A 15,220-nucleotide genomic window follows, 5' to 3' on the forward strand; every position below is an offset into this window, starting at 1 on the left:
TTTGGTGTTCTCTTCGCCGTGATACAAGCTTTCAAAGCTTTCTTTTGTAAAAAAAAATGTAAAAAATGTGCAAAGCTTACCCTTTGTTGTATTCAGGCTTTCTAATATTGCCCAGTCGTGTTCTATGAAGTCAGTTACTCTCATGACAGCATTAGGATCAAACAATGAATCTTCATTTGTTGTATTTCCTCTTGCAATTAAGGTGTTTGTGTTACCATTATAATACACAACAATACTCTGACATCATACAACAACATTGTGCCACTTAACTGAGGGAAAGGTGTTTGTCCTTTAATGGAAGTTACAAACACCCACAAAGAATAAGTCTGTGAAAAACAAAAAAATAAAAATAAAAGGGAAACAACAACATTTTCACTTTATTGCTCCCTGAACTCTCTATAAGTCGCTTTGGATAAAAGCGTCTGCTAAATTAGTAAATGTTAACAGTGATGGCTGACAGAGGTTAAGAAAAGTGGTACATTAATCGCTAGCTTAACAGGTAATGTGTTATTAAAAACATGTTTGTTCAAAATATTTTGATTAGATAAGGCAGAAAATGAGGAAACTCCTGGAAAATCGTAATGAGCTGCAAGTTACTTAAAAAGTTAAATTTAAGTTTTCACTTTAATTTTCATGTAAATAATGAAAATTTTCACTCAGTTGAGGTATTGTCTTAACTTCCACATTTTACTATTTTATCTAAGATAAATATGATTGAGGAGTTTTTACTCCTCCCAAAGAGATAAAGATAAAAGTGTGGACTAGAACCAAGTACATGCAAACTGGTGTGTTATAAAATGTCATTTTAATTAGTCAAAGTCTTGGACATTTATTTAAACAGACATCATGTTTGATATCTTCGGTCACTACACGTGCTTATAAACAATTCCAAATATGAAAAGTGAAATAAAACATGGGTGCTTTTGTTTTCAGTTTATTTTCCTCTCATGCTTGTGTCTTTCAGGTTTGTAATCACAATTTGGACGCTCTGCTCTGTTTAGTCCACATGTCCTAGCATGTTAGTCACATTTGAAAAAATGTTAAGTGATTTTTTATTCCATAATATTTGCCCATTTCTTTTGCCACATTTATTACTAGTCTTATACCGTCTTGCGGCATGGGACATTTTGGTTAAGAGACAAGCACTTTACGTAGTTTAGTTGAGACATTATAATGTGCACTAAAATTAGATTAAAAAAAAAACTTTGTTAAACTCTAACCTTTTGCAGAAGCTGTTGGAAGTGAAGTTAGACACAGCACAAGAATTTTGTCCATATTACTGATATTTATTCAACATGCATTCAGTAAACACTTACACACTGTAAATGACCAACCTCAAATGTCCTCATTCTCACCCTTGTATTACTTTTACACACTTAGATTAATAAAGTTTTCCGCATTCTGCTCAGTGTCGCTCTAAAGTGTAAGGGTGCATTCCACTCATACACATATGGACAAAGGTATTAGGACACCCCCTTCTAATGAACAGGTTTGACTACTTTGGCCTTTGTATATTTACTATCTTTTGATTAAAAACATATTGGGTCACTAGTAACACTTGGGCATAGAAAGTTGTTATATTATAACTAATTTGATTATGTTTGCTTATTCACACACTTTTGTACAACAGCTTACCTGTGTCTTCCACAGTGAGAGCATCAGTCTCTTACATGATACAACTGGATCTTCTTCTGACACTAAATGAAATTTTAAAATGTTCATCTCCACAAATCTCCCCTTTTTACAAAGCTTTCTGAACAAGTCAAGTCAGTTTCATTAGTAGTTTTGCTTACTTTGATTAAAAGTAGATGAAGTGTTTCGCATTCTGCTCAGTGTCATACACAGTGCCTTACAAAAGTATTCATCCCTCTTCATTTTATTCATATTTTGTTATGTTGCTGCCTTATCTTAAACTATAAAACACTTTTTTACATTAATCTACACTCCATGCACAATAATGTCAAAACACAAAAAAACAGATCTGTGACTTAGAACTTTACAAATTTAGTAAAACTAAAAAACTAAAATAAGTACATTGCATAAGTATTCATACCCTTAACTCAGTAGTTGGTTAAAGCACATTTACAGACTCAAATCTTTTTGGTTATGATGTGACAAGCTTTACACATCTGCATTTGGCCATTTTCTGCCATTCTTCTCCTCAGATCCTCTCAAACTCTGTCAGGTTGGAAGGAGATCATCAGTAGACAAACATTTTCAGGTTTCTACAGAGATGTTCAGTTGGGTTCAAGCACTAGCTGGGCCACTCAATGACATTGACAGAGTTGTCCATAAGCCACTCTTGCATTGCTTTAGCTGTGTGCATTGTCATGTTGGAGAATGAACCTTCTGCCCTGTCCGAGGTTCTGAATGTTCTGGGCTAGGTTTTCATGATCAGCTAGATGCCTCTGTGAACCAGATTTTTTTTCAGAAGTCTTCCCCAGATCTGTGCCTTGATGCAATCCTGTCTCAGAGCTCTACTGGCAGCTCTTTTGACCTCATGTCTTGGTTTTTACTTTGATATGCATTTTCAGCTATTGCACCTTTTATTGAGAGGTATTTATACTCCAAATCATGCTTATTCAATTGAATTTGCCACAGGTTAACTCCACTCGAAGTGTAGAAACATCAACAAGCAAATCTAATGCTTCTGAGCTAAATTTCAAGTGTCCCAGAAAAGGGTATGAATACTTATGCAATGTACTCATTTCAGTTTTTAATTTTTAATAAATTTGCAAAGTTGTCACAAATCTGTTTCTTTGTGTTGTCATTATTGTGCATGGATTGTAGATTAATATACGTTTTATTTATTTAAAGTAGTTTAAGATAAGGCAGCAACATAATAAAATGTGAATAAAATGAAGGGGGATGAATACTTTTGCAAGGCACTGTATGTGATCATACTTCATCCATTGTTTCGCATGCACAGCACTACACAATTTGCTTATCTTACTTTTGTGAAACACTCAGTTGAGTTAAATGACAGGGAAGGTATTTTGTTGAAGCACCACAAATGCAATGTGCAAATCAGGACAATACAAATATTTACACACTGAAGTACCCAATGAGTCACAAATATAAAAAAGGTCTATTTATTTTGAATTTTTTTAATGCACAAAATGGTAGTTACATTTTACACCTATAGTCTCATTTTATAGTTTTTATAAGTGTGCTAAAATGGAAAATAAAGAATGAGTAAGTGACCATCCATTAACATTGGAAGATTTGTTGATTTGATATTTAAGTATTTATGAAGTTTAGGTTTTCAGGCTCATCTCACCATCACAGAGCATCAATGTGTGTGAATGGTACTTTACTGTACCTTAAAATGTCTTTAACATTTCTCCTAAGCGTCACATCTTTATTTATTTACAGTACTTTTTATGTTACACCCCGTTGCTGGCGCCGGTGTCTCCATCTGAGGGCGCCATGTTGCCCATGTTTCCATAGAAATGAGTGTTTCTGCCTGTGTTTTGGTCTTGTACTCTATTTCCCATTATGCATTGGGTCCTGTGATTGTCCATTGGTTTCACATGTGTCCCATTTTCTGTTTGTCCCTGCATCTGTCTAGGATATACTATAGCCCTTGCGTTCAGTTATCTGTTGTTAATCGTTGTTTGATGTTACGCCCTCGTGTCACCCGTGTATTCTTGGATGTTCAATGTTGCGCTCTCATGGTTCTTTGTGTGTTTCATGTTACTCTGTGGATTTCTTGTTACTCTGTGGCTTCATTAAAGGGATTTTCTTGCACTTGGATCCGCTTCCTGCTCTCGTTTCTGCCCAATTCGTAACATTTTACCACCAAACTCTCTTAGAAGAATCTTTAATCTTTTAATTTCTGTCATCAAGTGACATTCCTGTTGCTCATTCCAAGCAATGTAAGGTACATCTTGTAAAATCTTACATGTTACATTTAATGTTAGAACAAATACATGTATACTTAAACATAACATCTATTAAAAGCTGTGCAAAATTACCTATTTACATGCAGCTCAGACTCCTACTATTGAAGTTCAATCATTAATCAATCTGTTGGCAAAAGATTTACTTCATATAACATGGTATTCAAAGATATATTCTTCGCTTATACCTGCGGCTTCATGTCACTAAGGTTACATAAACTCTATGATGCTGTGTCCACAAGTTTTTGAGATGCTGGAAATATAAATGTTTAATGATTAAAAAGAATATGTAAACCAGACAAATTACACTACTGTAATTTCTATACGTTATCCATCAATGCAAAATAAAGTGTTTATGTTTAGGTTACTGGAAGTTAAAACAAAACACAAAAACTGTAGTCTGTAGTCTTTAACTTTATAAAATAAACCCAAAACAAATGTGAAATTTAAAAAAAGGATATTATACTTACTAGAAGCAGAGGAATATTCACTTTTAAAAGCTGCAGCATCAAAGCAAGTGAAAAAGATCTCTATTATTATTATGACAACCAAATGCTACATCATAAATTAAGGTATCTTTTTGGATTTGTTTAGACCAGCTATAAGATCATTAAACTTACCTGCATTTCGCTTTCTCCATATAATTACTGCAACTACAGTCACAATGAGCAATGCCAAAACTGTTAGAATTGAAGAAATCACTGGCTTTATTGGTGTCCCATGATCAGACTCTAAAAGAATAACTCATGGTTAAAGTTCACATATAGATTATGAGATTACATCTGTGATTTTGCCTGGTATTGACCCGTTTCATCATATGAGTTTTGTGCCTGCGGCCCAAAGTTAACTTCTGGTTTGTGTTTGTTGATGGGTCTGGCTAGTGCTGATACAAATATTTATATTTTATTTTATTTATTTTATTATTAATTTATATCAATATTCTATTGTATAAAACATGTATTGAATTAAGAATTTGCTGAATTTTATTGTATTTTAATTTTATTAAATAAACAATTTGTTGAATGGGTCATGTAACTTTGTCGCATTTAAGTTTAGCCAAGGAATGCTTCTTCTACTGGTAACTTAAAATAATACTGACTAGAGACACTTTTAACTTGCTAGTTAATGTAGTTTACTTGTTATTTCTTTTGCTTGTTATCAAAAATAATCTAGGGACTCTGTTTTTTGCGGATGTGTACCGGAAGTTACGTTTGGGCCACAAAAGCGTGCATGCGCAGTAACGTTTTTTTTATGTTGTTGCTTTGAAAACATCTATTTTTTATTACTAACCTAAACTGATGTCCAGTTTGTTGTCCAGACTGACATGTGTGGCAGTGCAGGTGTATTTGTGTTTCTCTCTTTGTTCTTCTGCACTGATCTTCAGAATCTTCCTCATCTGGTACGTCCCGTCATCATTGGGCAGCAGATCTCCTCCGGTGACATCATCAGTTACAGGCTGCCCGTCTCTGAACAGGGTCAGATTGATGTGTCGAGGGTAAAATCCTGTTGCCAGGCAACTCACTTGGGACCCCCTGGAATTTAAAAATGTTTTTTTGATGATACGGACTCTAGGTGTTACTGGTGAAAAAAGAGAGAAAACTTACACAAAAGGTAAATTTCTGAACTTCTACCTCAAACTGCTTCCTCTTTATCTATCCTTTTTATGTTTGTACAGTAATTGTTGTATGGTCTGTATGTGCATATGATTTTATTTAAGTATTGTACAGCTATTTAGTCAAGCATGAGTTGTTTTAATTGTGCTTTGTAAAGAAATATAATGCAATCTTACCTTTTCTGTTTACTTGATTTCTCCTTTTTTCAAGATAAGCCTTAAGAAGTTTTATGCAGAATGGGTAATATAAATGCTCATGACGCCACTTAGAGATTTCAAGATGGATGTTCAGCACCTGAGCTGTGACATTTAAAGTACCCTGGTATGTAAAGCTGTTCTCTATATATCGCAGCTCATCTGTGGTGGAGCCTTCGAAAGCATCTCGTGTGATCATTTGTCCCGGCTCACCATTGTCCTTCAGCTCACACAAAACCAGTCTTTGAAAAGCAAGAACACCTTTAACCAAGACATTAAACAATAAGCCAAACTGCTAAATTAAAATATGTTCAGCCAATACTTATTTAAAGCACCACAAGAAACATTTTATACATCATAATAATTAACATATAATGTAAAAACAATCAAACACAATTGCAACTACAGATTTTTGGTGGTGTTTTCAATAGCAAAGTACACTATCACTTTTCCCTAAATTTATTTGTTTATGTNACTAAATGTAACTGAAAATGCAAAATGATACAAATTATTTTTTCATTATATTATGATACTATACGATACGATGCAATATAATCCTGGTGGTAGTATAAAGCAAGGGAATCTGCACAAAAACAGGAATCTGATGGTTTTAGGGATTAAAATACAGCGGCGGATTCTGTATATGGATCTCAAGTGCCCGAAACGTGTAGTTTGTGTTCATATTTAGTTTTGCATCTGTTTAGAGTTGATTTAAACATTTGTGTCTTGTAAGTAAAATTGATCGAGTTGTGCTGTGTATGGAGAGCCCAAAGCCGACCACAGCCAGGGTTGTCTCTCGATAACAATGGATTTCAGCAGTGTTTTCTATGGGATCGCACGCATCCATTTGTTAGCTGCAAAATGTTACATTACAGAACGGCTCGTATTCTAGCAGCTTGCATGCATGTGGTGTTGTTTGTTCAAGTCAAGATGTTTTAATTTTATGTGCAACGTGAAGTAGCCCTACTTTTTTCATGTATAGGACTTTTGTGTGTAATGTCTGTTGTGCACAACAGGAACAAAAACAGGCTCAAATCAGTAAAAATATTTTGATTCAATCAGAATATAGCCTATAAAATGTACAACTTACCTTTTTTAAACAACTACATTTTAACTCTGTCTGAAATGCAGCAGTAATTGCATCAACAAATATTCATTCTTTTGTTAGTACTAACAAATGGCCATATACTTTTGTGATGGAAATTGTATTTATTCATTTATTTCTTATCTTTACTTCTTAATGCATAAGTAAATCCTTTGTATTAGGGGTGTGGTAGATTTCCCCTACACACCTGAAGTTACCTATGGAGTGACTTCTACCCGAAGGCTACCTCTCATCGCTCCACGCCCCTTATAACACCACTTGGGTAATAAGGTAAGTATTCTGTACTAACTAACCTGCTGCACAGCAGAAACCAGGCAGACTCCAGAAAATGCTGTTAAAATGCTTTAATCACAGCCAGGAGGATCTCAACCCAATCACAAAGAATCCTTAATCAAAAGGATACAATATATAGGTATACACATTGATACGGCAAGACATCATTCTTTAATATGATTGGTTCAATTGAGCTACCCCACTGTTACTTTGATTTTTGATTTATTTATTGTTTGATTATTCTAGCTTCTTAATCATAGTCATAAGACTATTTAGGGAACTTGTGACTTGTCTGTCTAGCCATATGCATGCATCAGCATTATTTCAGAACTGTACAATTTTTTGTCCATTATTTGTTCAAGAGGCACAGCTTTGTGGAGTGGCATGAAACTAACCACCTACAAAACAAAAGAAACGGTACTTGACTTCAGGATTAAAACGGCATGTATAAAAAAATAACAAAAAACTCAAGTGGGAAAAGAACAGACAATCTACAGAAGGCCAAAGTTGACTACTTATTGCTTGGACTGAAGTTCCTGTGCAACAAAATGCTCAACATCATTCTGTGGTTGCCAGTTCCCTATTTAAGGCTGTGGTGTGCTGGGGCACTGGTGCAATAGTGGGTGATGTTGGACTGGGCTATACAGCTAAAAACTTTATCATCTGTATAATGTTTCATGTCATTCAATATCGAGAATTATTGATACATTTCAATAGCCTGAAATGAGGTTTTACCACTGTATTTTTTACATTTTCCGCATTTTAACTGTATTACTGTCAGATGTTTTGGTAATACATAGACTTATCATAACACAGACTTTTTATTATTTTATTTGAGCCTGGAGGGCTTGTTGAATTCTTACAAATCATATCTGTAAAATAGAACAAAAAAATGACAAAAGCAAAATACAAATTCAAATAGAACACTAAAACATTTTCCTTTTCCAGACTGTTAACACTAGCTTTACTTTACCTGCTTGTTTTTTAGACAGCTTTAATAACAAACAAGTGTAAGATGAACAAGATTGTTAATTTTGCTAACTGATCTGATTAGCAAGGTCAACTAACAGGCACTAATACTTTATGGTATTTATTGATTAATAGTTTATTTTAAAGAAAACTTGCAATGAAAAAATCAACTAAAGTATTTGTAAAATCTGTCATTAAGTTTGGTTTAAAGGCAGGGTGTCCGATTTCTCTTAGCCGTTGTTGATGTTCAAATCACCAAAACAAACACACCCCTACCCCCATCTTTCGCTTTCGTCAACGCTCGGCTCGGCTAATGTCCGTCCTGTGCACCTTAATGCTGATTGGCTACAAGGTTGTTTTGGTACTCGGCCCGACTCAGTTGTCTAAAGCGTAATTCCGAAATCGGTTACCCCGCCTTTAAGATCTCGTTGCTTTTGTAACGGTTTCCCCAGTAGGTGGCGCAAACATACTGTGTTTCTAACGCTTCAAAACGTGAATCATTTTTTTGTGAAGAAATTGGTTCAAAACTTGATTTGAACCCATTTAAAGACAAAAGTCACTTAATGAATAACAATGAAAGAAATAATCTTAAAGAATAAAAAAAAACATTATTTCCTGGAACTATCTGAAGGCTCTATGAGTCACGTGACACGCGAAAATGTTGAATGTCCGTTGTCACGACTCTCTCTCTCTCTCTCTCTCTCTCTCTCTCTCTCTCTCTCTCTCTCTCTCTCTCTCTCTCTCTCTCTCTCTCTCTCTCTCTCTCTCTCAATGGCGCTGGTGTAAACCAAAGCAAACACTAATCACATGGTGATTTCACAGAAAACTATCCATCACAACAAAACAACTTAAATTATATCAAGATATTAAACCTATATGGACTATATGGAATATTAACAACTTTTTAATGACAAGTCACTTCATTTTCTTTCACCAAGCATTTTTGCGCAAAAGCTGGTGTTCCTCACAGCATTTTGTAGGTCTTAGGGCAGTTTCCTGGAGATGGCAAAGGGATAGTTAACCCAAAAATAAAAATTGTGTAATCATTTACTCACTGTCTTGTAATTTCAAACCTGTATGACTTTCTTTCCTCTGCAGACTACAAAACAAGATATTTTGAAAAATATCTTCTAAAACAACAAAAAAAAAACCGTTTACAACATTCCAGTTTACAGTGTAAACTAAAAAGCATGTGTCTTAAGGTCAAACTGCTGCAAATTAGTTTGCTGAATTTGTTTCATTAATTTTATTTGAGCTGTTTAATCATTGTATGAAGATGTTTCTTCATCTAATTCCTGTGGCTTTTATGTCATAAAGATAGTGTTGTGGTGTTGTTGTGTCCATACATTCTTCAGATGCTGAAAAAAAGTTAAATAATTAAAAAATACACACCCTAAAACCTAAATTCCTACAACAAAAATACACAAGAAAATGTTTCTCTTTAGTCTGTAAATTTATGACATGTAAGAAACAAGAAATATTTCTAAAAAGTATACTTACAAGAAGCAGAGGAATATTCACTTTTAGAAGCTACAGCATCAAAGGGGATTACAAAATTATAATATCTATTATTAGCCACAAATAATGGCTACATCATAAATGAAGATAGCTTTTGGATTTGTTTTATCCAGATATACTTTTTCATTAAACTATTTATATTCCTTTCACCTCCTCTTTTTCTGTACCTGCATATCGCTTTCTCCATATTGTCACTGCAGCCACAATCACAATGAGCAATGCCAAAGCTATTACCACTGAGGAAATCACCGGCTTTATTGGTGTCCCATGATCAAATTCTGAAAAATAACCATTGATTCATGTTCACGTACAGATTAAGAGATAACATATTTTTTTCTTTTCATTCAGTGTTAAATACCTAAAGTGATGTCCAGTTTGTTGTCCAGATTGAGATGTGTGGCAGTGCAGGTGTATTTGTGTTTCTCTCTCTGTTCTTCTGCACTGATCTTCAGAATCTTCCTCATCTGGTACGTCCCGTCATCATTGGGCAGAAGATCTCCTCCGGTGATCTCATGATCAGATACAGGCTGCCCGTCTCTGAACAGGGTCAGATTGATGTGACGAGGATAAAATCCTGTTGCCAGGCAACTCACTTGAGGCCCAAAAGACAATTTGTTGTGAAGAAGCCTGACTTTGGGTTTCACTATGAAAAAAAGGTGGTAGACAGATCACCCAATATTCAAGTTCTGTCATTTATGTTCCAAACCTGTACTGTGTGTCTTCCTTTCTTTATTGAAACCCTCTAAAATATCCTAGCCATTTTATTTACCACAAAGTGGTTCAAATCGACTTCTGTGCTATATTTTAAGTCTTTTGAATGTATAGGATTAGGATAGCCTGAATTAATAACTGGAGGTCTGTTTCTTACACTTACTCTTCACCTTCTGTTTTAAACGAGGAAAAATCCAGTTTTAGAACAAAGGATTGTGAGTGTTACAGTAAAACATACAGCAGCTAAATATGAATTACAACATAAGTAGCATTTTAATTATACTAATTATTCATATTTTATAGAACTTGAATATTTTCTGAGAGTTTGAGTGGAAGTCGTCTTACCTTTTCTATTTACTTGATTTCTCCTTTTTTCAAGGTAAGCCTTAAGAGTCTTAATGCAGGCTGGGTAATATAAATTTTCATGTCGCCACATAGAGATGTCAAGATGAATTTTCAGCACCTCAGCTGTGATATTTAATGAACCCTGGAATGTAAAGCTGTTCTCTATATACCGCAGCTCATCTGTGGTGGAGCCTTCAAAAGCACGCCGTGTGATCATTTGTCCCGGTTCACCATTGTCCTTCAGCTCACACAAAACCAGTTTTTGAAAAGCAAGAGCACCTTTAACTGAAAAAAAATAATGAGCTTAAGTACTAAATGAAAATAATTTTTCATAGCATTTATAAAGCAACTAAGAGTATGCCATAAATTGTTAAATTAATGTTTTTCTGTAGAGAAAAGCTACTGATTTTGTTAAGTCTGCCATAAAAAGTGGTGCTTGACAAAACATTTCCTATTGATAATATGCATGTGAACAAACAAAACAAATTCAATTTTGGCAACTCATCCCTCATGTCAAAATCCTCAAATCGAAACATTCTTATAACTGCCTGGAAATACCAAGTAATGTATATTGTGTATACACTAAGTTGCTGTGAAAGTGTCTGACAAATGTATAAATGAAAATGAAACAAACAATAGTAGCAGCAAATTTTCACCAGAATTTTATCATTTTTTTCACTTCCTATTGTGTATGTATTGATCATTGGTAAAATCCTGTATTGTTCTTGTTTATACGTTCGAATGTTTGTCAAGACTTTTTAATTAAAATGATGGTATGATTGCACAATACTTACCATTGGTTTTATTTAGATTTTGAGTTGCTATTGCCGAATTTTCTATAAAAGATGCTTCTATATAGTCAGTTATTTTAAAGAGAACGTTAGGATCCAACACTGTATCTTCATTTGTTGTGTTTCCTCTTCGAATGAAGGTCTTTGTCTCACCATTATAATACAGAAGTCTGACATCATCCAACATCAATGTGTAACTGAACTGAGGAAAGGGGCTTTGTCCTTTAATGTAAGTTGCAAGCACCCAAAAAGAATGAGAGCCTGTAGCCAACAGGAAAGTTCAAAGTGGTTAAAGTAGTCTGTGATGCTAGTTAAATACATAAAATGAGATTACTATTTTATCTAATAAATATAATTCTTCTTAAACATCAACAATTGGTAGCCATCTAAAATAAAAATATTCTGGGAGGGTTGCCCCGAAGACTGGGACTGGGAAACATAAGCTTCGCGAATACATAACATTTGAGTTTTGGCTCCACTCAAAGATTTTTTTCTAACTGAATCATCAGTTGCTATGTCACTAGGAAATCATGAGGTTAAATACGGAAATCAACGCAAAGAAAACAATGCGAACCGACCTGGTGTTTCACACAGACAGCAACTTAGTGTTGGTCCACATCTGGTACGTGTGGATTCCATTTGGGCCGCATGTGGGCCAGATCTGTGCCAACACTTTGTTGCCATCTGAGTGTAATTTGACTTAGTCCAATGATAGACAATTTTGAAATAAACAGACAATAAAAATGAGGAAAGATGCTATTTCATGTTTGACATGCTTAAACATAATTAAAAATATAAGTTAATGATGTTTTGTTTTTATTGTTATTTTTCTTCTAAAGTTTGTGTCCTTTTCAGGCATCATTGTTTCAGGCTACATTGGGTCAAAACGCAGGAAAGTAGTTAGGTTAGATTTGTTAGAAATCTTACCTTTTGGAACTGCTGTTGGAAGTGAGAGGAGAAAAGGCACAAGTATTTTGTACATATTAACATTTATACCACTTGCTTTCCGTTCACAAAAATGACCTTAGCTCTTCCGCATTCTTTGGTTAAACCAAAACCGAATGTTCATTGTTCATTGGCAAACCACACTGAACGGTGCATTGCTGCCATCTGCTGATAACTAGGATCAGAAACACTTTCCCTCCTCCTTCCCAGCCATACTAGAGCCAGAAAGTGTTCTACTACCTGAAATGATCCCGCTTATACCACGCTTATTGAACATTTATTTGACTTGATTATTGAGAGAGAGAGCGGTGATCAAACTGACTGGAACTCCAAACAGTTTTAATGCACACTTTCCTGCCAATCAGAATCGAGTATTCAGACAGACCATGTTATAAACAACATTAATCTACATTATTTAAATGCATAAACTATTTATTGAACTATTTACAAAGCTACTATACTTTTCTTATTCTATACAAATAAAGAGCATTTTTACTTAAATTAAAGTAGTAATTAATGCTAATGTCACTTAGAGTATTTGTTGCGTTTAAGCAGTTTCAGCCACAATTTTCTATGCAGCTTTTTACAGTGAAATGAAGATGGCTGGAAATGAGTGGGTTCTGGTCAATCTGAACGTCACTGGATATTACAGAGTCAACTATGATCATATGAACTGGGAGCGTCTGCTGAGTCAACTTAATGAGAATCATGAGGTCTGTACAATACAAACATAGAAAACTCACTTGTGATGGATTGCACAGCTTTGTTAGCTCATCATTTTTTCCCTTTTTCACAGGTCATCCCAGTTATTAACAGGGCTCAGATAGTGGATGATGCTTTTAACCTCGCAAGGTAGAAAAACCTACAATACAATTAAAGTGACAGGTCATCCAGAAATGAATATTCTGTCATCATTTACTCACCCTCCTTTTATTTCAAACCTGTATGACTTTCATTCGTCTAAAAACACAAAAGTAGATATTTTGGTAACCAAACGATGGCGGTACTTATTGACTTGCATTGGTTTTGTGTCCATATAAGAGGTGAATGGGACTGCGCTGTTTGGTTACCAACATTCTTCCAAATATCTTCTTTTGTGTTATGTGAAAGAAAGAATGTCTTGAAAGAAAGTTTGAAATGACAAGAGTGGGAGTAAATGATGACAAAATTCTCATTTTTGGGTGAATTATCCCTTTCAATGGGGGTAGAATTTATATAATAATCTACTATAGTGCACATTCCTTTCTCAATCATGAGCATGTATGGTATTTTATTTATTTATTATACTTTTTTCCAGGGCTAAGATAGTTCCTGTCACTTTAGCGCTTAGATCTACAAAATACTTATTTCAAGAAAAAGAATATATGCCATGGGAGTCTGCGCTCAACAACCTGGATTATTTCAACCTCATGTTTACACAGACTGATGTCTATGGACTTTTACAGGTCTGTCCACAATACATTTTTTTAAAGTCTACGATTTTTGATTGTATATCCTAATGCATTTTGTTGTTGTTGTTGTAGAACTACCTCAGGAATCAAGTGATCCCCCTTTTTGCACATTTTAAAAATATAACTGAGGATTGGTCACATGTACCACCTGGGCATACAGACCAGTAAGTTATGCACGAATTAGCATTTGTATGTCATGAAAAATGATGTTTTAATAAATGATTCACATATGATTTTCTGTAGGTACAACCAGGTTAATGCGATTAGAATTGCCTGCAGTACCGGTGTGCAGGATTGTCAAAGTCTCACCTCAGGCTGGTACAGTCAGTGGATGGATAAACCGGAGCATAACCCGTACGTCTACCCATCTATAGAAAGAATCTTAAGGTTTAGGAAGTGCAGTTGTGCATGTTTTATCATAGATCTAATTCATAAATGTGTTTTGAAGGATTCATCCGAACTTGAGGTCTACAGCGTACTGCTGTGCCATCGCTGCAGGTGGGACTAAAGAGTGGGACTTTGGCTGGCAGATGTTTATAGACGCCACCATCGCCATTGAGGCTGATAAACTCATGAGTGCCCTGGCTTGCACGAAAAATCGCGTACTTTTAGAAAGGTTTGCATGATCTTTTATTTACAGTATGTGACCATATTGATTATTTCTGGATTTGGATCCCAGTTCAAAGATTACTAACCGCTGTACAAATACTGTACAGATGCATTTACAAAGACATTATTCTTATTTTTATAAAGGTATCTTGGATACACACTTGATGCATCAAAAATCCGAAAACAGGATGCAACATCTGTTATTGTGTATATTGCAAATAATCCGGATGGTCAGATTTTGGCCTGGGACTTTGTTCGAAAGAACTGGGAATACATGTTCACAGAGTGAGTTGAATGGAATGGAATAAACTTAACATACAGTATATAAATGTGTGTTGAATACAAGACTGTATGTGGAATACAGTTCTGATGAACAGGATGAACCTGATTTCTCTGCTTAGGTATGGCGTGGGTTCATTTAACTTTGCCAGCCTCATAAATGGCATAACAAAAACATTTTCATCTGAATCCCAACTTAAGCAGGTGTGTGTGTGTTCTTCCAACATTACACATTAAAATCATTTATTTACTTGTTAATTTATGCCATAATATTGTACTAATTGAATTGATTAACTCTTACATGTCATGGTGTATGTTAAACTCTAACAAGCGACCTGTCTAATTCATTTCTGTATTTCTAACCTCTCACGCGTGTGAAAAGCTCCTGGAGTTTCAGAGTGATCATTCAGAGATGGGTTTTGGATCGGCGACAGCAGCTCTGCAGCAGGCCATCGAGACCACAAAAGCCAATATAAAATGGGTGTCTGAAAACCAGAGAGACATCACAGACTGGC

At 35.1% G+C, this 15,220-nt stretch overlaps 2 protein-coding genes across 4 annotated transcripts; one reads left to right on the forward strand and one right to left on the reverse strand.

Annotated features, from left to right (window-relative positions):
* Nucleotides 1-2,924: 2,924 nt before the first annotated feature.
* Nucleotides 2,925-12,490, reverse strand: LOC130550768 (class I histocompatibility antigen, Gogo-B*0102 alpha chain-like). 3 transcript variants are annotated; one of them, XM_057328272.1, is made up of 7 exons: nucleotides 12,349-12,490; nucleotides 11,425-11,682; nucleotides 5,692-5,970; nucleotides 5,193-5,480; nucleotides 4,523-4,633; nucleotides 4,373-4,402; nucleotides 2,925-4,155 (listed from the first exon to the last, which is right to left on the reverse strand). In XM_057328272.1, exons 1-7 carry the CDS (start codon nucleotides 12,401-12,403, stop codon nucleotides 4,124-4,126), a joined length of 1,053 nt encoding a protein of 350 aa, XP_057184255.1. In that variant the 5' UTR covers nucleotides 12,404-12,490; the 3' UTR covers nucleotides 2,925-4,123. The 3 variants fall into 3 exon arrangements, with proteins under 3 accessions (XP_057184255.1, XP_057184257.1, XP_057184256.1); XM_057328274.1 differs by lacking the exon at nucleotides 11,425-11,682; XM_057328273.1 differs by lacking the exons at nucleotides 2,925-4,155; nucleotides 4,373-4,402; nucleotides 4,523-4,633; nucleotides 5,193-5,480; nucleotides 5,692-5,970 and adding exons at nucleotides 9,493-9,852; nucleotides 9,933-10,217; nucleotides 10,631-10,915.
* LOC130550766 (aminopeptidase N-like) lies at nucleotides 12,483-15,213 on the forward strand (the record flags this gene model as incomplete). Its single annotated transcript, XM_057328269.1, has 10 exons — nucleotides 12,483-12,516; nucleotides 12,946-13,079; nucleotides 13,163-13,218; nucleotides 13,664-13,811; nucleotides 13,890-13,981; nucleotides 14,061-14,171; nucleotides 14,266-14,433; nucleotides 14,571-14,711; nucleotides 14,828-14,909; nucleotides 15,088-15,213. Coding segments are annotated over exons 1-10 (1,092 nt in total), but the record flags the coding sequence as incomplete, so codon positions are not given.
* Between the last annotated feature and the right edge of the window lie 7 nt (nucleotides 15,214-15,220).

The sequence above is a fragment of the Triplophysa rosa genome, unplaced genomic scaffold, assembly GCF_024868665.1.
Source record: "Triplophysa rosa unplaced genomic scaffold, Trosa_1v2 scaffold424, whole genome shotgun sequence".
NCBI lineage: Eukaryota > Metazoa > Chordata > Actinopteri > Cypriniformes > Nemacheilidae > Triplophysa > Triplophysa rosa.

What these genes read in the sequence shown, in the direction of transcription:
- LOC130550768 (XM_057328272.1), bottom strand. Translation starts at nt 12,403, where the DNA reads ATGTACAAAATACTTGTGCCTTTTCTCCTCTCACTTCCAACAGCAGTT. An exon ending in CAAACTGGACATCAGTTTAG is followed by an intron (nt 4,634 to 5,192) that starts GTTAGTAATAAA and finishes TTATTCTTTTAG; the next exon opens with AGTCTGATCATGGGACACCA. An exon ending in ATGGAGAAAGCGAAATGCAG is followed by an intron (nt 4,403 to 4,522) that starts GTAAGTTTAATG and finishes TTGATGCTGCAG; the next exon opens with CTTTTAAAAGTGAATATTCC.